Consider the following 21,014-nt stretch of genomic DNA (forward strand, 5'->3'; position numbering starts at 1 on the left):
ATATACACACATAGTCTCGTTATCAGAGAAACTATTAACACTCGTAGAGGTTTTCCCAATTCATCAAAAGAATTTGAAAGATTATCGAAAAGAAGAATTGGAGGGGGGAGGGGATGGAGGAGTGGAAGATGCGTGAGATGGATTGAATGGATAAAAATGGAAGGAGGGGGCGATCGAGGAGGTCATTATCGACAGAGAGGTCAGAGGTCATAGCGCGTCAGAAGCCCCTCCAGTTTATATATAGGAGTAGAACAGGTGTCTCCCATTGCTTACTCGTGTGCCATCCGCTCCTCAATCTCTTGTCTCTTCTTTCATCGCGCGAGCAACAATTATTCACCGCTTCCACTCGCTTTTAATTAATCGTTAACGTCCTCTCAACAGCCACTACAGCAACGAAGACCACGGACGTCCCTCGCTCGATTCACCACACCTCGTCTCGTTAGTCCATTTCCCTGGCAGCATCCGATCGGACTCTTTCATCATTCCCGCTTTCTCCTCTTTCGCCGCAGAGACAATAAACACGTGGTGAGTAGATTCGCTAAAAAAATAGTCTTTTTTCTACCTCTTTGCACACTGTCAAAATATCTGTAACGCGCTCGCTTTCACGACCATGCGTGAGTTCAAAGAGCGCGCGCTTTTCCCCGATTTTACTGCCTGTATGTGTGCGTGGACGGTGACAGTACACAGACGCGAGTCGTACAGTGTACACACAGCACAAGCCGCATGCTATTTTCTTACCTATAAACGATACGCACTGTCATCGCCGTGACAGTTCCTTCGACAAGTTTCTTCGTAGAAACGTGGGCAAATGGGAACACACTTCCCAAATCCAGCACAAGCAATAACAAAAAAGTGTCTTTGTTGTTCTCTGTCTCTTATATAATATCAACTTTCTTTGTTATTACACTTCCAGGAATCTGTCTACGAATTCAAAGATTCCTAGAATTTAATAATATTGGTGAGTGGAAATTTTCGTTTAATAGATTATTGTTTAGTTTTTCGGGACATAATTCGTAGAGTATAATAATAATGTAAAGTGATCGATTTTGTGTTGGAAACTGTTGTGGGGAAGATGGATAAAATTTGTATATATATACAATTACATAATACCCATGACTAGGAGGATAGCATCACAGCGAAAGGAGGACTATCCTCTTTAAAGGAGTTCGTCTGGTCACCTTAAATAGTAGCGAGTAGAAATCATACAAAGAATCGTTATTACTGTTGCCTAATTTTTTCAACCAAAAGCTCCCCTCGTGTTTATTAGAAAGTGGACCCGAGTCAACTACCAGCTCTCTTTTTTTTTCTTTGAAATTTTCAAAGTGGTCTGTAGTGGAATTTGCGTGCAAGGTGACAGAAATTTCGCAGTTAATTAAGAAAACAGTTTCCTCGACAAGTTTCTTTGTTATTCTGTGCATTTCCTATTTAATATCTCGTTTCCGTCTTATTATACTTCCAATAATTTGTGTACGCATTTGAAATTTCGTAGAGCACAATAACATCGGTTTAGTGGAAATTTTCGTTCAATGTATCATTATCATTATTGACTCATTTTTCAGCCTAAAATTCGTAGAATACAATTATATCACTAAGTGGAAATTATCGCCCAAAGATTCATTATTATTATTATCTAGTTTTTCAGCCAAAAGCTCTTCACTGGTGTTTACTAGAAAGTTGGCCCGAGTTATAACTTTCAGTTCCTTCTTCTTCTCTCTTTTTCCTCTTCAAATTTATTAAGGTGACCTGTAGTGCGATCTGTACGCGTAAAGTGACCAAAACTTTATAATAAATTAAAATGACTTCTTTTTGACAATTTCACGAAGAAAATTATATCTTAATAGTAACAGACTATGTGTGAATTTATTCTTTATTTTATTTAAAGGATTACTCTCTCTCTCTCTCTCTCTCTCTGACTTATTTTATTAAACTATTCTTAATGTTTTTGATTTAAATAAATTACGATTAATTAAATAAATACTGAATATTTTCAATCAGTTGTTTACTTAGCATCAAACGATTCCTCAAATAGATTAGTCTTAACTAATATTTATATCTGCATTTACCACATAAAATCTCTTTATTATTATCATACATCCAATAATCCGGTACGAATCGAAAAATCCGTAGAGCACAAAACCAGCGAGTAGAAATTAACATCCAACGAGTCATTATCGTTATTGCCTAGTTTTTCAGCCAAAAGCTCGACCTGTGTTTACTAGAAAGTTGGCCCGAGTCAACTCGGAGCTCTCTTTTTTCTCTCGGAATTTATCGAGGTGGCCTGTAGTGGGATCTGCTCGTGAAATGGCAGAAATTTAACAGTAAAAGAAGAATATTGTTCGAGTATATATATATATAATGTAACATATATCTATATATAGTTGTTGCGGTGTGTTGCAATGTCACGCGCATCACCTTGATAATCATAGTGACGTAAAACTCAGCGCCATAAGCGACCACGTGAAATTACACGTTTGCTTTGGTAGTATGAGTGTCGTGCGTGGGGATGTTGGTGACAGAGCGATGTTAATGCGGTTTTTTCTATATCTATATGTGTGTATATATAGTTGGTGTATAGAAACAGAGAGACGTGTAAAGCTTTCGATAATAAATATTATTATCGAGTACAAGATATACACGAGTAGCCTGCAAATCCGTTTAGATTCCAGGCACGACTCTGTATGCGTACGTTTGTACACAGCGACCGCTTCAATGGTAATTCATGAATATTAAAAAAGAAAAGAAAAGACTGAAATAGAGAGAGGCAGCACACGTGTTTCCTATGACAATAAAATTGGACTTATGTCACGAGTGTAATAAAGAAGTACTTGAAAAGTGTCGCTCGGCCAGTGTGGCGTGCGTCTTTAGCTCGCTCCTGTGAGGAAACTAGTCTTGGCTCTCTGACCCCGGGGCCAGCAGCATAACAGAAGAACAGAGAACTCGGTAGAGCAGAGCGCGATACCTCCACGTATAAGAGTCCTCTCTCTCCAACTACACTCGGCATTTTCGTTAATTTTTCGTACAGCGAAGACTCGCAGTACCCGCTCGCTTAGTCCTCCGTCCAAGTCTAAACTGATCGCTTAGGAAGACTCGAGATCGTTCGGTGCACGCAGGATTCTTCCAGGCGGTCGCCATGGCTCTGATCGAAGAACGTAAGTTCAGTAATAATAATGGATTCTCCATCGTTAAAGAAGGTTTCAATGATTTGACCTTGTGTAAGCGGTAGAGGTCAAAAGGTATATACGAAACGAATTTAGTTCGATATCGAAATATCAACTTGAAAGTGACCTTTGGCGAGATTCGGTCGGGTGGTGCACGCCGCATTCTCCGAGGTGTTCACCATGGCTCTGATGACCTTGTATAATTGATAGAGGTCATAAGGCACGAAGCGAATTTAGTTCGGTATCGAAATCTAAACTTCAAAGTGACCTTTAGCGAGACCCGGTCGGTTGGTGCACGCAGGATCCTTCGGGGTGTTCGCCATCATTTTAATGGAAGAATGTAAGATCGATATATGGATTCTCGATTGTCGATAAACGTCATGCGACTTGACCTTGAATAATCGGTGGAGGTCAAATGGTACCGGATGAATAATAATAGCGCGGTTAGTCCTTCGTTTAAATTTAAAGAGCACACTTAGCGAGACTCGCTCGTTCGGTGCACGCTGCAGGATCCTCCGAGGCGTTCGCCATGACTCTGATCGAATAAGAGCGTAAGTTCGGTATATATATGGATTCTCGATCGTTGACGAAGGTTAGTGTGGTTTAACCTTGTATAATCCGTGAAGGTCAAAACGAATTTAGTTCTCCATCCAAGTTTAAAGAGCAAACTTAGCGAGGCTCGCTCGTTCGGTGCACGCGGGGTCCTTGGAGGCGTTCGCCAGGACTCTGATGGAAGAAGAGCGCAACTTCGGCATATGGATTCTCTCGATTGCCGATAAACGTTAATGCGATTTGACCTTGTATAATCGTTGGAGGTCAAAAGGTACGGGCGTATAGCAATGACGTGGAAAGAACCGACGCGTTTTTCTCTGGCGTGCATTTAGCATGCGTGTCACGTGACCCTGAAGACGCGCACCGGTCGCTCGTGACGTAGCGCGTCGATCGCTCGGGGCTTCTGTTGGCTTGGGAAAGCAGCCGGTAGACCGTAGCCTCGCCGGCTGCCAAATGCAAACCGAATCCCCGTGATATCGAAAGGAAGAAGAGGTTTACCTCGCACTTGTGACAACTTTCTATCATCTCACACGGGAGTGTTGTTTGCTTTTTCAAGGACTGATCGCATTAAGCACGTTGCAGTATATATGTATATGTATAAACACACTGTATCTGTGTATATTCGTGGCGCTGAGAAAATTTATTTATTAAACATTTCGCTCGCGACTCTTCTTGTGACTGAGAAAACTGTAATAAAGAGGAAAACGTAATCAGTCACGTAAGATTGTGTCCCGTGAGTTAAGAGCATATCGTGATTCGCGGAAGAGAATGTATGTTGTGGCCAAGGTAGCATTGATTATTAGTTTGCAGGAGCAACAATGGATCTCGCTCGGTCTCCAAGTACATATGTGTATCATTGGTGCATAAGAGCTAGGCAATTTGATGGCTCGAAATGTATTACGAGAATAGTTTATCCGTTGCTGTGTTTTTCCTTGCGATGAGATGAATAATAATGAGCGCTTGGACCTATGCTGACCTTGATCCTTCCATGCGAGTGCCTAAGCCACCTTTTTTTCCTTATCTCGTCCTCTTTTTTCCACTCCTGCTTCTTTCTCGAGCTTCTCGATCCTTCGCCTTTTCTAAGTGTCGAGTCGCGTTTTATTATATTGTCGTGTTAAGAATGGAAGTCGTATATGCAATTTTTTATATTTTCAATCTTTGCACCTGTATGTTTATTTTTATTCCAATTACGTACTCGTGAAATTCCACTGTTATATCTGACCCCTTTTTCAGTAGTTTATATTTTTGTTTAATTATGAACATCTACTTTAATTTTTAAACGTTCGATTATTCTGAAATATCATAAATATTATTTACGACCTCTTTTATTCTTAATATAGCAATTTTTAATTTTTTGCATCTACATCTTCGTTTCTATTCTAACTGTACACTCGTGAGATTCCAGTATTACGTCTGGCCTCTTTTTTACTAGTTTATATAGCTTTAAACTTTTTTTAAATAATTTATGGACATATATTTTAATTTATAAATATTCGATTATTTCGAAATATCAGAAATGTCAATTACTATACTTCAATTCTTTACACGTCAGTATATTTATACGTTCATCATTATTATTTGTCTGATTTTTCGCTCAACGCGTCATCGAGCAAAAAGATAAATGCACCGGTGTGGTGCATTAATGCAAGCTGACCTTTGACCCGATGGTTCGTTCAGTATGTATAAATAAAATTAAACCGTAGATATAAAACTTACTCTTTTATCGATAGTTTTACCACATATTACAAACCCTTTTCCCAATGACTAATCCCGAGTCAACAATAAACGCGTCTCAGAGATTTCCAGATAATACAAACTACTTATACCCAAATACATCCTCGATGTATTATTATAATAATCAAATATACATTTTTAAGAAATTTCCATATAATTCACGATATCAGGAAACGAAGGGAACAAAATTATATTCATAAACACTGAAACTGTATAATTATAAAAAAGCATTGAAGAATTTTAAATACCGTATAAATGAAAAATAAATCAAATTTCTAGAAATTCGAATATACCTATATAGCATATACTCAAGAACAGATATTTTAATATATACCGGACATATATTTAAAACTTAATTCTTTCGTTGTCTTCCTTATTATATTGTGTTGCCAAAATTTTTCCTCGCTCAGCACTCTTACCTTCCTCTTGCAAAATGTAATAATATTCTACATCAATTGCACATTTTTTTATTTACAAAATTCTCGTTAACCGTTTTACACTGACCGACCTACAAATTAGCGCGTACATGCAATATTCCAAACGAAATTATCAATGAAGCAAGTTTCGCCATGAAGAAATCGAACGACACGAAGAATGGAATGACGTGCTTAAAGTGCACGGCTGATAAAATTATATCGCATTATTTAGCCAAGATTAGTATCAGCAGGATGATATAAAATACACAACGGAGAAAATATTTTTATTTTTACATCGATCAGTCGATGATAGAGCATTCGCGGGTCATTATCAAGGAGAAACGTGACGATTGCTCCTCGTGCAAAAAATCAGCGCTTAGCTTCCTTAAAACCACGAGGCGCGAGCGAAGCTTTGAATGCTGCAACGTTCCCGGGACGAATCAGTGATACTTTAGCCACACGATCAAGCGTTTAATCGAATTTTCAAACGGAGAATCATGGAAAACATCGACTACCGCTGTCACATGCTCTCTTTGGCCAACGATGGTTCGTATTCCAAGCATTTTCGCTCAATTAGTTTCATCAATATTTTCCACGTGTGTATAGAAAAAGATAAAACCAACGACGTTGCACAATCTCTACGATGAAGATATTAAAAATTAATTAATTCGAAAGTTATAAAATTACAAATTATCATTTTAATGTCCAATAGTGTGAACAAAAAAATGCTTCGATTGAAAAAATTTCTGTGAATACCTGTAGTGAGTTATTAAATCGATTTTAATGAACATTAATTTGACGTTGATAGTTGTTTAACCATAATATTGTTTGGTTTAATTTAATAGGTTAAATTTTATTTGATTCAAAGTTACTTTCTTGTCTATTCGATCAGTTAATTATATTAATACCAAGAGCGTTTTTAATTGCACATATTCACAGTAATATTTGTTCGAATCAAATAATTTGTTTTCTCAGTCAATTTGGAATATTTTACGAGGTTAAGGTTTATTTTTAAAATCACCGAGCTGAGACTTTACTGCATCCTCCATTGGGCTCAATCGGCTTCATAATATTTATTGTTATGGTAAATTCTTCGCTTTATAAGCAAGCAGGATTCTTTTATCCAGCTGTAATTAAATATTGCCACTCGCGCCTGTCGATATTTGTCCATCCACTCGCAACGCGCGTCACTCTTTAAATAAATGATTTGTCATTCTCGGAACTCGTTCCTGGTGCCAATTTCAATATAGTATATATATATACTTCGCTCGAAACGTTCCGACTACCGAATGCAAAAGAAATTATCATTATAAAGCGCAACTCGTTACGTCTGTATGGAACCGTGAATCATCGTGGTCAGAATCGTGCAGCATATGCAGATTGCGAAGAACAGAGTGTTGTGTTATCTTTCACGCCTTTTCCTGTAGCCTTCTGTATATATACATATATACATTTCATCTGGTTTCAAAGTGTATATATAGAGTTTTTAGTTTTATCGCGAGAATCTCCAATTTTTTTTTTTTCTTCCAATTCAGACACTATGTTGACGGATATCGAGCCGCTGCCTTATATCAAACTGGGAGATTACACGCTCCAGTTTGAGATGGGTACACCTAGTGCAGAGTTACAGGAAGTTGCCAAGAGGGAACTCAGAGAGTCACCTGAGAATCAACAGGAAGGTATACGTCGTCTGAAGGAGCTCTTGAAAGGTATAATTATACTCGTTATATACAGTGTGTATATGTGTATGATATAGGTGTATATAAGGTGAGTCACTTGTGCAGCGATTGAAGAAGAAATACTCAGTTTCGTTATAACGCTTGTTACATACGTGTGTCACCCTGTATCGGAATCTTTGAAATGGATAGAGAACTATATCTTGAAATTTTCAGGAGAGACGGATCTGATTTGCCCGATAGACAACGAATCCTGGCTGATCAGGTTCCTCAGGCCGTGCAAGTACTATCCAGAATCAGCGCACAAGCTAGTGAAGAATTATTACAGCTTCAAGGTGAAGCACGCTAACGTTTACGACGGTCTTAAGCCCAGCAAGGAGAAGAACATCTTCGAGCAGAATATTTTGGTGGTCCTGCCGAATCGGGACCAGCATGGCCGCCGAATCCTCATCATCGAACTTGGCAAGAAATGGAAGCACAACAAGTGCAGTCTGGACGAGGTTTTCAAAGGCTGCGTGCTTTACCTAGAGGCGGCCATGTTGGAGCCATCGTCTCAGATCGCTGGAGCCGTTGTTATATTCGACATGGACGGTTTGAGTCTCCAGCAAACCTGGCAGTTCACCCCCCCGTTCGCCAAAAGAATAGTCGATTGGCTGCAGGATGCTGTACCCTTGAGGATAAAAAATATCCACATCGTCAATCAACCTTACGTGTTCAATATGGTATTCGCCCTATTTAAGCCCTTCCTCAGGGAAAAACTCAAGAGCAGAGTAAGTGAAGCAAACACGTCATCCCCGCACAGAGCCACCCTTTCGTATTCGTCCACCCTCTCGCTTGCTGCACTCTTTAATTAATTAATATAATTAAAGAAACTTGATGCCAACCCTCATCCTAATTCTTCGCTTTCATCGTGATTCATCTTTTTCAGATCATCTGCGGAAATGCGGATCGCAAGAAACTTGACCCTTCTCTTAATATTTTTCAGATTATTTTCCACGGTACGGATAGAAAGTCCCTACACCAGTACATTTCGCCCAAGTGCTTGCCAGAGTGCTATGGGGGTAATTTGCAACTCCCCCGCGTCACGGGTCCACAGTGGCTCGAATTGTTGCTCAAGTGCGATAAGGAATACGATGGTTGGTTTTTATATCATTGCTATAATGTTTTTTCTCATTTTTCACAATTATCCTGTAAATTAATTCTCGTGGTTGTTGCCTTTCAGCGATCAATTCTTATGGCTACAAGAAAAAGTAAATTTCTCCTGGTTAAACCTGGGAAAAGAAGAAGAACCTGGAAAATAGAGAAGAAAACAAGAAATTTAGTATTTTTCGGTGTCATTCTTTGCCACTGATGATGATCAACGAAGAGCTATTGCAATTTTGGATGATTTTCCATGGTTATGCTGGTATTCATTTTTATTACTTCCAAGAGTGCTCGTAACTTTCCTCCTTCTCTCTTTCTGTCTTACCCGACTATTATGTAATAGTTAATCGTTGTATTATCACTGTTAAGTATATAGCGATAGGTGCCGGTAGATCGAAAGCATTTTGCGCACGTGTAGTATTCCCTCCCCCTCCCCCCTCTCTCTTTAAATAATACGTCGATGATAGACGTACTTATATGTTATATATATTATATACATATATATATATATATGTATAGTGTTTTTAGTAAAATCTCGATATTATTTTATTATAGTGTAAATTGTTTATATTAGAGAATAAAACTATATAAGATATTTCGTTAGACAATTGATCTTTTATTTTTGTAAAGGAATAAAAAAGAAATCTATACGATAAATCTGTGCTTGATTAACACCTTCGAGAGAGTACGGTATAGATGAAACATAGGCATCTAATTAAAGTTTTTCTTTGTACACGCATGAGTAACTTTAAGTAAACAATTGTACAGTCATGTTTTATTTTTGTAGCCACATTTGTTGGAAACTGCAAGAAAAAGGACAGTGATCAAAGTGAGAAGATAGAAGATGGAAGCGCTGAGAATGTGAAAAACAGCAACAAGAATTATTACCTATAAAGTCATCCTCGAATGAACAGAAATATTTCCAGAGAGCTTCACCGATTGGTTCATCCGGTATATCCAGCTCACCGCCATATTTCTTTGGAAGTGCATTTGCACTTATATGAGCTTTCAAGCTTTCCCTGTCAGCTCCATGGAAAATTATTCTTTTGCGCAGTTTCTCCTAATTATTGAAATTTTCTCAGTATATGCTGATAATCATGTACTAGTCATATATATATATGTTTAACTACTCACCTGTAGGAAAGGCTTGAAGAACGCAAAGACCATTTTGAATACGTACGGTTGGTTAATCACGTGAATACCCTTTATACGAGATGGTAAACATTTTTGCACCCACTCGACGACCATACTGGCAAAACTTGGGGTGAAGTAGGTTACTTGACTCAAGGACAGTCCATCCATATCAATGATAGCTCGAATACCGGAAACCTGAAATTGCACAGCCACAGCAGCATTAAAAGTAATGCAGAAAATAAGAAAAGTACATTGCATTGTCAAACCTGAGTTCTGGGCTCGGCCATAGCCGCGTCGAGTGAAAGCATGGTGGCCTTGAACATTTCGTCGAGGCTAACCTCCTTCGGTTTCCATTTCTTTCCACTCTCGATCAGCAGTATCCTGCAGCCATCCCCGTTACGAAGTGGCAGTGGTGTCAATACACCGGAGCAAAAAACGTTTCTCTCCTTGCTGGGTAACAAATCTTCGCAGACTCTTCGATGAGACAGACGAAACTTATAAAACCTCTCCATCTAAGCAGAAAAATTGCTGTGTAAGAAAAAATTGCACGATACAAGCAATTTGCAAATCTAAACTTTCGTATATAAGAAATCGTCTTAGACTCTTCGAAAGGACAAACGAAATTTATAGAGCCTCTTCATCCACGCAAAAAAATTACGGTGCAAAAAAAAACCGCGCGATATTCGCAATTCGCAAATGTAAACTTTCGTAACAAATCATCGCAGATTCTTGGATAGGACAAACAAAACTTGTAGAGTCTTTTCATCTGTGCAGAAAAATTACGGTGGAAGAAAAAATTACGGTGCAAGAAAATGGCGCGATACTCGCAATTCGCAAATTTAAACTTTGATAATAAATCATCGCAGACTCTTCGATAAGGATAAACAAAACTCGTAGAATCTTTTCGTCTATGCAAAAAAAATGACGCGATATTCGCAATTCGCAAATGTATAAACTTTCGTAACAAATCATCGCAGACTCTTCGATGGGACGAATGAAACTTGCAGAACCTCTCCATCTGTACAGAAAAATTACGGTGCAAAAATAATCGCACGATACTCACAATTTGCAAATGTAAACTTTCACCGATTTCTCTGTTATTACTATATATACAAGCTCGTCTCGCTGTAATAGAAGGCCAACACGCATCCCAATTCTTGTAACTGTAATATTCGGTTACGCACGGATTATCGAAGCAACTCGTTAAAATTGCACAATTTTAATCGCGTACGATCATTGACATTACGCGATTCTATGTATTCTCTTGTGAAATGCTCTCATGGAAACCAAAGACACTTACAACCTCGTAGGCACTCTTGGGGTACCATTTACAGGGTCGCAGAAATTTCTCATAAAATTCATCATCATCCGGCACTGTCAAGTCAGGATTATCTGAAAGAATAATACCAGCAGTTGTAGTCAACTTTCCTTTTCCTGTATTAATATGTGTCCGGTGTTCGTAAACACTACAGCTATAGACTGACGCAACGGGAAGACAAATAAAGAACGTGTTTGGATATTTATTATATACGTATACAATGAAAAAAATTTTTTTTTTCAACCAGTAAGCAATTTTATCACGATAATCAACAAAATTCATTGATACAACAAAGAAGTTTATTGATAAAATTAATCATGAAAAGTTTCATTATTTTAACGAATTAATTATATTATATACATAAATTTATTTATTATTGCAATACAAATGTTTACTGGTCCAACAAATTTTATCACTATACGAAGAAGATGTATGCTACTTTTCTTCCATTTTTCAAGAAACTATGCTTGATTCAAAGGTATTGTAATCGAGGGTTCAGTTGGATCAAGGATTCCACTGGAATATATTAATTTCAATAAAATTTCATAGATTCTTAATTATTGTTTGCAAGTGATTAATAGTCTTAAGGTGAAAGAGCTTTTGCGAAAAGCACCTGACAGAGTGAGAGAGAGAGAGAGAGAGACTCACTAGCTACGAGAACTCTGATTTCCCGAAGAGCCTGTTGACGAATTTCCGGGCACTCCCTCAGTTCATTCTTCGCCTTTTCAGCAAAAAACTCGTCGTCTATATCTTCAGGCTCGAATCTCAGCTGATATTTGCCAATCTGAATGGCCGTAGTGAGATTCGATTTTTCCAGCAAGTCCTTTCTCGCTGGATAAAGCTCCGTCGAAGCAGCACTCATCTCCTGCTGCAGCTCCGCCTGTCTGTATATCTGTCGGGCATACATTGTCAACCTCTGCTCTACCGCCTTTTCTTATCTGTTCGGATACTGATTGTACAGAGTTTTTGTGCTATTGTTCTTTTTGTGTTTGCTTCTATTTGGACAGTGCACTATACGTATACTGTGTTGTGCTGTATATGTGTGCAGGACTTGCTATGTGCTGTGTGGTGCTTTCCTAATTAATATCATTTCAATTCAAAATATATGAGAATCAGTGTAATATCCAATAGGCCTGCTAAATACCAACACAGTGACAGTGAAGTGAAATGTCTATATATATATATATATATATACTTGTACTAAAGAAATCATTGAAAAATTATAATTTACTAATAAATAATAAACAGCGTTGATAATGTGTATACAGTTGTTACAAATTGCTCTTTTACAATTAAAATACAATGACAGTGAAGTGATATGTGGAACTGTATAAATATAAGAAAAATGATAAAATTTATTAATAAAAAGTGCTGATAATGTGAATACACATCACTACACACTCTCACATCCAAGCAGAGTTGTTAAAAATTGTTCTCTTTCAGCACCAATACAAGTGACACGTGATTGTGTTTTGGCCAAAATTGGCTGCAAGAAAACAATTCCTGGCAACTCTGCTGCCATGGCGACGGGTTGGTTTGCAACAGGCCCATACGTGTCTTTAGATTTACCACAAATATCATTGAAATTCCGCTTACTTATTCCAGTATATACATGCGTGCTACAGGTGTGCCAACTGGAAGTTCTATCAACTATTTTGCAATCTTTCGAAACACAGGTTTTATCGAGGAATACTCTACAGATCGTTTCGCTCGAGAAGAGAATTTTCGAATCTCAAATTTCTCTCGATGCACTTTCGCTTTTAACGAGCGCTCTGATGCATGGCCACGCGCGTAATAACCTTATTACATCGCGAGGAAATGCAATAGAGCTCTCGAGATCTACACAGGTAGGAGAATATACACAGTGATATACTGTATATATAGAAATGCATAAGCGGAATTTCCAATCTATTTCGCGAATTTCATCATTCGACTCCTTCCTCTACTTTTCAAACAGTTTTTATACTATATACGTACTCGCGTTTTACCTCCCTCCCCCTCGTTTTGGATCCTTTTCTCACCGAAGCTCCGAGGAGTTTCACCAATGAATCAATCGTCCCACCACTCGTGTTTATCCTCTCTTCCGATTAATCAAACTCAACCTAACGATTATATCCTTTTTGTCATCTTACGAAAAATAAATAATGACACTCGAGAGTCGATGATGTTTTTATTTGGCAACCGCGAAGATGGTCAAAGGAGGAGGAGCAGCGGATAAGGTGCGTTTGGGCCACTCGCTCTGCTTCGTCGGCAACGATCGAGCTGTCAGGTGAGACTGCAGCCACTTCTACCAGCCACATCGTGCAGGTAAACGTTTGCTACTGGAAAGTGACCGGATCTACTCCCCCCACCATTTTCACCATGACGCTACAAAATGCCCCGATCGCCGAGCCAGTTAATTTTAAAGCAGACAATGCGTTATTCAATCGAATCTATGAGAACAACATTGTTTTAAGTATACGTGAGAGTTATAGAGCGATCCATTCGGTTTATGACTATTTAACGAGCATAGCTTGCTATTGCAGTGGCGAACACTTTCCGAAGGAATGCTGTGCACCGAGTCCTGATTTTCATTACTAATTTTTTTGTCTCGATATTGCTTCCCGTCCAGTTTTGCATAATCAACTATACACTGTATTATGGAAACTTTAGGCTGTGTTTCTAGGTCAATCTACCTTTACATAATGCTAAGAAGCTTGCTCAGCGATTTCGAGTCCGTACTGTTGCGTTATTATTCTCATACCGAGCTTAGGTAGGCCGCGTGTGGTATGTACGTGGAGTAAAGGTTGAATTCAATCTATGTTTGTCATATATCGTTTTTGCCTCTTTTATTATGACTAATCTTACGTTTCTTCGGAGTGAATAAATAAGTTACCATTAAATGACTCTATAGGGGGAGACGCAGGGTATATAAAAATATCACAAGGATAGCGGACGTTGCGTTATCGATGATAAGATTGTAATGTTTGGAAGAATTTTTATTGGTCCCTCTTTGTATCAATATGTAGTACTAACTTTTAGATAATATTAAGAATATTCAATTCTATTGGATCCTTCAGTGATTCAGTTTCATATTCTTATTATTGTAATTAAATTATTTGATCTAAAAGTTGTGCCAAGTACACGTGGTTTTTAGGTAATTTGAAATAAAAAGAAGCATTATTAGAAAATTAATAAATACAGGATATGCAGCTAAATTGATTTCGAGGGTGGTAGTTTTCACGATCTGCAGAATAGTAATATTTGGAAGAACTTTTATTGGTCCCTGTTTAAACTAATATATACTACCTTCAGACAATATTAACAAAATATATAACAACAATAAATTCTATAGGATGCTCGAGCGACTGATTTTTACACTTTGGTGTTGTGATTAAATTCATTAATTTAAAGTTCATACTAAGTACACGTGTTTAATCAACAATTCGTATTAAGGCGAAGCATTATTACAAAATTAATAAATATAGGATATGTAGCTAAATCGATTTCGAGAATGAAAATTTCCACGTTGTGGAGTTTCCCGATGCGGGTAATCTCCCTGCTGCACCGATCTTCGTGCATTTGTATCGATCGCCTAGACGATCATCAGTCTCTATTGAGGTTGTCGGTGGCCATAAGTGTTCCATTCTAAAAAACCATAAAAAACAGTAAGTAAAAAATAGTTCAGTACAAAGAATAAAAATAAATATCTAGCTTTCCTCTCGCCTACTTTACTGCATTATACCTTTTATCTTTTCCTCGTGTTTCAAGAGAACCGGGTACCAATCTGCGCTGGAGTAATCTATTTCTGGCAATTGTCCGCCATAATTCTTTGGCAAGTGACTCGGTGCCAAATGAGCGTGCAACGAGGACATTTTCGTGCCGTGGAAGAACATTCGTTTTTTCAATTTCTCCCTGACGAAAGGCTTGAACATCTGCCACACCATGTTGAAGAGGAACGGTTGCTTGACAACGTGAACCTGTGATAAAAAAACATGGATAAAACATGAAAAATTAAATAGTCTTTCAGAGATGCAAGATTTATCATCGCGTAAACGTAAACATTATCGCCTTTATTATTCTTCTTTTCAATACCTCCTTTAAACGCAGGGGTATCGCGTCTTGAATGAAACTCAGAAGTCTCATGCTGAAGGATGGAGTTAGGCCCATTACTTGCTTCATGGAAAGACCGTCAAAGTCCATGAGCACTACTACGCCGTACACCTAAAGATAAAAACCTCATGAGTAAAAAAATTGCTTTTCTATGTATTATTAAATTCCACTCTTCAGTCCAGATAATTTCCCCCGTTTTATCACCCCTCACCTGTGACTCCGGCTCTAACATGGCCACCTCGTGGATCAAATAGAAAATCCGGAACATCTGATCAGCCGTGACCTTGGCCGGATCCCAGGATTTTCCGCTGTTAACGATCAAAATTCGACGCCCCTTGTGATCGCGATTCTTCAGCACGTTGACCACGTTGTTATCGAGAAACGCCGTCTTCTCATCGATTGGCAACAAATTCTGCAGCAGGGACGCGTTCTTATCCTTGAAATCCGCTATTCTCACCATGAGGTCGTAGGCGCTCTTCGCGTAGAACTTGCAGGGTCTCAAGAAGATCTTCAGGAACTCATCATCCGTCTTATAGTACAGCGTTGTGTCCTCTGCAAAAAACATAATTTTTTCTCTCTCGTTTCGATTCGACATTGATCGACCTTGAACGCGAAAACTCTCTTGTCATTGAATGGTAACAAAAAAAAAAAAAACAAAACATAAGAAAAAAAATAGAAATAAATTTTCAATCATTCGTCTTACATAAAGGTAAATTATGCTAATGACATTCATGATTTGTTTGTTTCTCTCTGAAAGATTGTTCTTCGTCACGAAGCATCGAGCTGAGAAAGGAGAATCTTATATAGGTACGAGGAGAGAATAGTTTGTATTTGTAGCGCAAATACGATGATTAATATTCTTTCTATAGCATGAAAAGGTTGATAAGAAGAGAGCGATTAGACAAACACTTGAATGCTGAGCCTAATTCGCGCGTAGCATACAATATTATTATCGTCTTTTGAGTGGGTACGCGTACATACGTTCCTCAGAGTCAAGGTTCGATATTCTATCTCTCCCTCGGACGATTAGATCGATCTTCTTATCTGAATTTAGCGATTCTCATTCCGTTACGAGGCCAGTTAACGCGCTCCCTCTGTTCGATCATCGATTCAATCGAATGGAAACTCTGTGTCCTCTTACAGAAGAAATCTCTAAATGATTCCTTCATCGAATCGTTTCTGTCCATAAAACACTCATTGAGCGATATTCATAGTCGGATCTTATAAATAAGACTGTCTTAAGATTAGACTATTTTTTTATCAACATTAGAAGAAAAAGAACAATAGATGATTAAAATGGTCCTATTTATATGATTCGACCATGAATACCATCTATAAAGTGTCTAAAACCTTTCTAAAACTCGCCAACGTATCAAATTGAATCCAGGAATGTTTTAGGAAGGTTTCAGCAAGGTTTCTGACACTATGCGTGATATCAAGGCCTCGTCGCTGAAAGATACCGAGATCGAAATGTTTAAGGGAGTCGATAAGACTTATCTGTCAGAGGTTGACCCCATAACAGGCTCAATTTTTCCGTGCATACCTTATTTTATCTCTCGACGCTTTTCTCATCATCCTCCTCTCAGGGAATCCATGTAAGATACACGAATAGTCGCCATCTTATTTTTTATTCTACGCGAGCTTTAAATAATTCATTCGGCTGGCATGTTTATATGAATTTCGCGCGTGATGCGATTAGAACAGTAGAATGTATAATTTATATATGTGTATATGTGTGCGTGATTAAAAATAACACACTCGTGAGAGAGATATCGAGAAAATTGAATTTGCGCGTGATTATCAAATGGGAGTATATTGTCAAGTGGAGAACTAGAATATACTGACCTTGAAGTAATTTTTTCAATTCTTCTAGGGCCTTCTTCACGTTCTCGTCAGTTTCTCGCAGTTCTTTTTCCGCGAGGGCTCTGGCTTCCGGTCCCATGGGTCCCTCCTCCAGTTTGAAAGCCATTCTGTGCAGGGATTTCCAGTGGGGTGTGCACGAATGAAAAACGGATGGGAAAAGCTGCTGCTGTTCGCTTTATAAAAAATTCGACTAGCCGGCTTGGTAGATTGACGAGCGATCCTCGCTGCAGGACCACCACGATATATCTGTGATCCGATTTATCAGCCGCTGCAAGAAGAGGGAGGCCTCCTCCATATAGCTCTTGTCCACCATCTCGATACAATCTTTGACCGCACAAAGTCCAATCAGACTTCTCTCTGTGTTTTACACGAGTAAGCGATGTGCTCTTGTCGGAGCACGGTTTACGCGTGCTCCATGGATCCACGTCACTCGATGATAAAGAGGCCCCACTTGCAGATATCACGCGTCTATATATTCTTCCAGCGACACATCGATGTTGTCGCTGACCGATACCACTTGTCATCTTCTTTGTATCGTTCCACTATTTTTTTCTTTCTTCCCTCCTTTCTTTCTTTCTTGAGCCTTGTCAAAGTGCGCGAATCCAAGTTCAGCCTTATCTGTATACCTGAAAATAGATATCCGTGCAATAACAGTGCAGAGATTTCCTTTCCGACTCTGCTCTCTTGCTAATCAAACTGAAAATAAATTAACGTTGTAATAAGTTGTGTAATATTGCTTTTTCGTTTACACGTATACGATTCACCGTATTTGCCGTTGTCGCAAAACCTCATTACAATGGCAAACACGTGTGTCTATTAATAATAACGACATCGCGATGAGTAGATTACACGAAGTAATTTGAAAACAAGATTTGACTTCTAGATTGTTCTATGATCCACGAAATAACGAGTCGATATATGATTCGAGCAATCGAGGTGGGGAGGAGGATTATATAATATTTATGAGAAGCAAATTAATTATTGGTTTTTTTTCTTTTTTTGATAAAAAATATTTTTTAGGGGGGAAAAAAATTTGGTAAGGAAAATCTCAGTCGGTTAAGTACCGACAGTAGGTGCCTCGTTTTTTATTAGCTAAGATTCTCGTTACGCTGTTCTTCATAGGTGGCAGCGCTATAGCTTCTAGAAAATGAGATTTTTTATTTTTTAAGAAATTAAGAACCTGACCAATCGGACCAATCTGGTGAAAAACTGGTTGTCTCTCGTCTCTCTCGAGTTTTATGTACTGTTGTTGTTACGGGGATCTACGCTATTCTTGCAAACTGACAGTTTTGTAAACCGTCTAAACCTGTAGTTTTCCTTTTTTGATGGTTTTCTTTATTGATGAGAAATCAAAAGAGCTTGCCATCAACGTAAAATTTCAGAGCTGAAAAGTACAAATTGCTGATTCTTGTTACTTTTATGCATTTGTACACCTACACTGAACGCGACAATTTACATTTTAACGATTTTAAAGTTCAGACTCGCTCTTATCTGACCGAAGAGTGCAGCTGTGATAGTGCAGTTGCACAGTTCTTGCGGATGTGCACATCTTCAACAGGACATTCGCGAATAGCAAAATGTCAAAGTTCATCGCGACAGACGCCCTCGATGGTATCTGGCCTTTTCTACAGAGTGTAAGTGCATTTATTTTTCTGCAAGCTCCGTAATAATTACGAAAACAGACAGCATTATGCTGTTTCTCCGTCTTTCCCTCGTTGTTTTCCTTTCACCTCTCCTTGTTTTCTCTTATCTCTCTCAGCAGCCGGCTATCCTGATGTAACGTGCATATAATAGAGCGGCTCTAAATACCTATTTGCATAATAACAACTTTGATAAACATTGTACGTTACGGCGTCTAATTCAAAGAGTGCCTTATCTGGATTTTTACATATGTCGCAATTCTATCTTGCATGAATGTAAATGTATATATATATATATATATATACACACACTTACATGTTACGTGAATAATCGTTTAAAGTGGGTACTTTAAAATATCAATAAAGTGATGCATAGAGCAAAATGTACTCACACGTTTTTCAGTCCAATTTGTAAATATTAGCTTTGTTCTTTGTAGGCAGACCAAAGCTTTTCTTCTTTACTCATTATATATTATTTTGACATATTTTACAGATTGACTGGCGGGATCCATGGCTAGCTATTTTGGTGACATTTCATATTGCTGTAACTATGACTGCTCTTTTGACCAGAAATCATGCAAATTTTCAAATAGTTTTATTCTTAGTACTGCGTAAGTAATTATGCTTATTCACCTCTAATGCAATGTATAATTGGATTTGTTTTCTTGACACGTTTTCTTCCCATTTCAGTACTTTTGGTCTATTTCTCTGAAACTATCAATGAGTTGGCTGCATCAAATTGGATGTAAGTACAAAGTAGCAATTAATTTATCATACTTGTGGTATATCACTTGTTTTGTAATCTTTACAGGGTATTTTCCAGACAACAGTATTTCGACTCAAAGGGACTCTTTATATCCATAGTCTTTTCTATACCTATTTTAATTAATTGCATGATTATGGTGGTAAGTGTGAAGTGAATTAATAGTTTTACAATATCTTAAAATAACAAATTTTTGTCATAGGCAAGCTGGTTATATCAATCGAGTCAATTGATGACCAGCTTGAAAAGAGCACAATTGCGTCAGCAAGCTAGAAACAGACAGCAGGATGCCAATGCTTCAAAGACAAATGTTTCATCGTCTAGGGAGAAGAAAGAATAAAATTTACAATCTAGTCAAATCATGGGAAAATGCTTAGCATTGCCTGCAAGTTAATATTGGAAAAATTTTAATCTTTTCTTTTTTTTTGTCACTTTTTTTTGAAAATATTACTTTTAAGAGTCTCTCCCTTCTAAGCCATATAATATTTATAATTCCCAATACTTTCTTGGTGGATGAAAAATAATTGATTAATCATATTTATTAGCAAGCAGTAGCAAGTCTAATTAATACGAAGCACCTAGTCAGATAAATGGTAGGTCTTGCTTCTGCCTTATAATGTTATATGTAGAAGCAGCCTTTACAAAATATTCAGTGATTTTTGTGAGTGCCGATACGTGATTAACATTAACGTTTTTGTATTAGTTGATCAAGATAATGGTACAGTGTAACATGTAGTAACCCATAAAAAGTCTGAAGCTTTAAGACTTGCAAAGAGTTTTTAGTTGTCTAATGTATAAAAAGGATATACATTCCTTCATCAATTTCCAAGCCATTTGCTACATGTTTGATGTTAAATCCAAGGTAATGAATCAAAGTGTTCTTAATAGAGAATAAAAGTACTTACTATATAAGTAGTAATACATATACTCATACTAATTCCTTGCAAAAGTTTTTTATTAGAGTATATTGTATAACTCATTATAAATTATGCTTCCTTATGTTAAACTGTATTATAAAAAAAACTGCGTTTCCTTGCCGAGCCTTACTATTACTACCAAAAAATTAACTGCTGTATAAAAATAAAAAATATTTCTTCGTACATATTTAGGTAGATCATTTATTTTATTTATGGCCAGTTTTTCCACTTATTGGTAAATTTTTAGGTAAATTTATCTATTTGGTAAAATTTGAAATGAATAGAATTTACTGAAGCTTGTAATTTTTTTTAAACAATTTTATCAATAGGTGGAAAAACCGGACCTTACACATCTTTACATGCTGAATTGTATGGATTAGCAGCACACTAATCTGTGCGCGATTTACGCACACAGACTGCTGATCCGTCACAATCCGTCATATACCAGAGGGGAGATTAAAGCCTACGGCACACTATGCTGGATTTCGTGCTAGAATGCTTGCTAGATTTGTGAAGACCAATGAGATTATTATATTTTCTTTTCTTTTCTTTTCTTTTCAATGGATACCACCTTAATAGGTGATTTTCCAGGGAATTTACTATTGTTG

General features: G+C 37.7%; 4 protein-coding genes across 9 annotated transcripts; 2 read left to right on the forward strand and 2 right to left on the reverse strand.

The window, feature by feature from the left end:
• Positions 1–266: 266 nt before the first annotated feature.
• On the forward strand, positions 267–9,260 carry LOC136777041 (alpha-tocopherol transfer protein-like). Of its 4 annotated transcripts, none has more exons than XM_066733068.1 (5): positions 267–525; positions 7,396–7,569; positions 7,753–8,306; positions 8,522–8,672; positions 8,759–9,257. In XM_066733068.1, exons 2-5 carry the CDS (start codon positions 7,401–7,403, stop codon positions 8,788–8,790), a joined length of 906 nt encoding a protein of 301 aa, XP_066589165.1. In that variant the 5' UTR covers positions 267–525; positions 7,396–7,400; the 3' UTR covers positions 8,791–9,257. The 4 variants fall into 4 exon arrangements, with proteins under 4 accessions (XP_066589165.1, XP_066589166.1, XP_066589164.1 ...); XM_066733069.1 differs by lacking the exon at positions 267–525 and adding an exon at positions 787–958 and having other exon boundaries at positions 8,759–9,259; XM_066733067.1 differs by lacking the exon at positions 267–525 and adding an exon at positions 2,890–3,149 and having other exon boundaries at positions 8,759–9,260.
• Positions 8,843–13,425, reverse strand: LOC136777039 (alpha-tocopherol transfer protein-like). 3 transcript variants are annotated; one of them, XM_066733065.1, is made up of 7 exons: positions 13,109–13,425; positions 11,780–12,023; positions 11,114–11,205; positions 10,080–10,325; positions 9,814–10,008; positions 9,568–9,739; positions 8,843–9,482 (listed from the first exon to the last, which is right to left on the reverse strand). In XM_066733065.1, the coding sequence occupies exons 2-7, from the start codon at positions 11,991–11,993 to the stop codon at positions 9,448–9,450; spliced, it is 954 nt and encodes a 317-aa protein (XP_066589162.1). In that variant the 5' UTR covers positions 11,994–12,023; positions 13,109–13,425; the 3' UTR covers positions 8,843–9,447. The 3 variants fall into 3 exon arrangements, with proteins under 3 accessions (XP_066589162.1, XP_066589160.1, XP_066589161.1); XM_066733063.1 differs by having other exon boundaries at positions 11,780–12,207; XM_066733064.1 differs by lacking the exon at positions 13,109–13,425 and adding an exon at positions 12,728–13,045 and having other exon boundaries at positions 11,780–12,207.
• A 943-nt stretch (positions 13,426–14,368) lies between these two features.
• LOC136776703 (clavesin-1) lies at positions 14,369–17,390 on the reverse strand. The gene is made up of 5 exons (XM_066732458.1): positions 17,069–17,390; positions 15,435–15,775; positions 15,206–15,334; positions 14,856–15,090; positions 14,369–14,758 (listed from the first exon to the last, which is right to left on the reverse strand). Exons 1-5 carry the CDS (start codon positions 17,190–17,192, stop codon positions 14,724–14,726), a joined length of 864 nt encoding a protein of 287 aa, XP_066588555.1. The 5' UTR covers positions 17,193–17,390; the 3' UTR covers positions 14,369–14,723.
• A 746-nt stretch (positions 17,391–18,136) lies between these two features.
• On the forward strand, positions 18,137–20,589 carry Tmem18 (transmembrane protein 18). Its single transcript, XM_066732459.1, has 5 exons — positions 18,137–18,720; positions 19,220–19,337; positions 19,417–19,471; positions 19,538–19,631; positions 19,692–20,589. The coding sequence occupies exons 1-5, from the start codon at positions 18,664–18,666 to the stop codon at positions 19,827–19,829; spliced, it is 462 nt and encodes a 153-aa protein (XP_066588556.1). The 5' UTR covers positions 18,137–18,663; the 3' UTR covers positions 19,830–20,589.
• Positions 20,590–21,014: the final 425 nt, after the last annotated feature.

Source organism: Prorops nasuta, unplaced genomic scaffold (genome assembly GCF_024137725.1).
Source record: "Prorops nasuta isolate Cenicafe-Biocafe unplaced genomic scaffold, Cenicafe_Pnas_1.2 PNAS00010, whole genome shotgun sequence".
Classification (NCBI taxonomy): domain Eukaryota; kingdom Metazoa; phylum Arthropoda; class Insecta; order Hymenoptera; family Bethylidae; genus Prorops; species Prorops nasuta.

Excerpts from the sequence above, each read along its gene's own strand:
- LOC136777041 (XM_066733066.1), top strand. The coding sequence starts at position 6,358 with ATGGAAAACATCGACTACCGCTGTCACATGCTCTCTTTGGCCAACGAT. Across the intron at positions 6,407-7,395 it reads GCTCTCTTTGGCCAACGATG|ACACTATGTTGACGGATATC; the intron begins GTTCGTATTCCA and ends CTTCCAATTCAG. Across the intron at positions 8,307-8,521 it reads GGGAAAAACTCAAGAGCAGA|ATTATTTTCCACGGTACGGA; the intron begins GTAAGTGAAGCA and ends AATATTTTTCAG.
- LOC136777039 (XM_066733063.1), bottom strand. The coding sequence starts at position 12,038 with ATGTATGCCCGACAGATATACAGACAGGCGGAGCTGCAGCAGGAGATG. Across the intron at positions 10,326-11,113 it reads CCAAGAGTGCCTACGAGGTT|ATGGAGAGGTTTTATAAGTT; the intron begins GTAAGTGTCTTT and ends TTTTCTGCTTAG. Across the intron at positions 9,740-9,813 it reads TCTTCAAGCCTTTCCTACAG|GAGAAACTGCGCAAAAGAAT; the intron begins GTGAGTAGTTAA and ends TTCAATAATTAG.
- LOC136776703 (XM_066732458.1), bottom strand. The coding sequence starts at position 17,192 with ATGGCTTTCAAACTGGAGGAGGGACCCATGGGACCGGAAGCCAGAGCC. Across the intron at positions 15,776-17,068 it reads ATTGAAAAAATTACTTCAAG|AGGACACAACGCTGTACTAT; the intron begins GTCAGTATATTC and ends TGTTTTTTGCAG. Across the intron at positions 15,335-15,434 it reads TGTTAGAGCCGGAGTCACAG|GTGTACGGCGTAGTAGTGCT; the intron begins GTGAGGGGTGAT and ends TTTTATCTTTAG.
- Tmem18 (XM_066732459.1), top strand. The coding sequence starts at position 18,664 with ATGTCAAAGTTCATCGCGACAGACGCCCTCGATGGTATCTGGCCTTTT. Across the intron at positions 19,338-19,416 it reads AGTTTTATTCTTAGTACTGC|TACTTTTGGTCTATTTCTCT; the intron begins GTAAGTAATTAT and ends TTCCCATTTCAG. Across the intron at positions 19,472-19,537 it reads TTGGCTGCATCAAATTGGAT|GGTATTTTCCAGACAACAGT; the intron begins GTAAGTACAAAG and ends TAATCTTTACAG.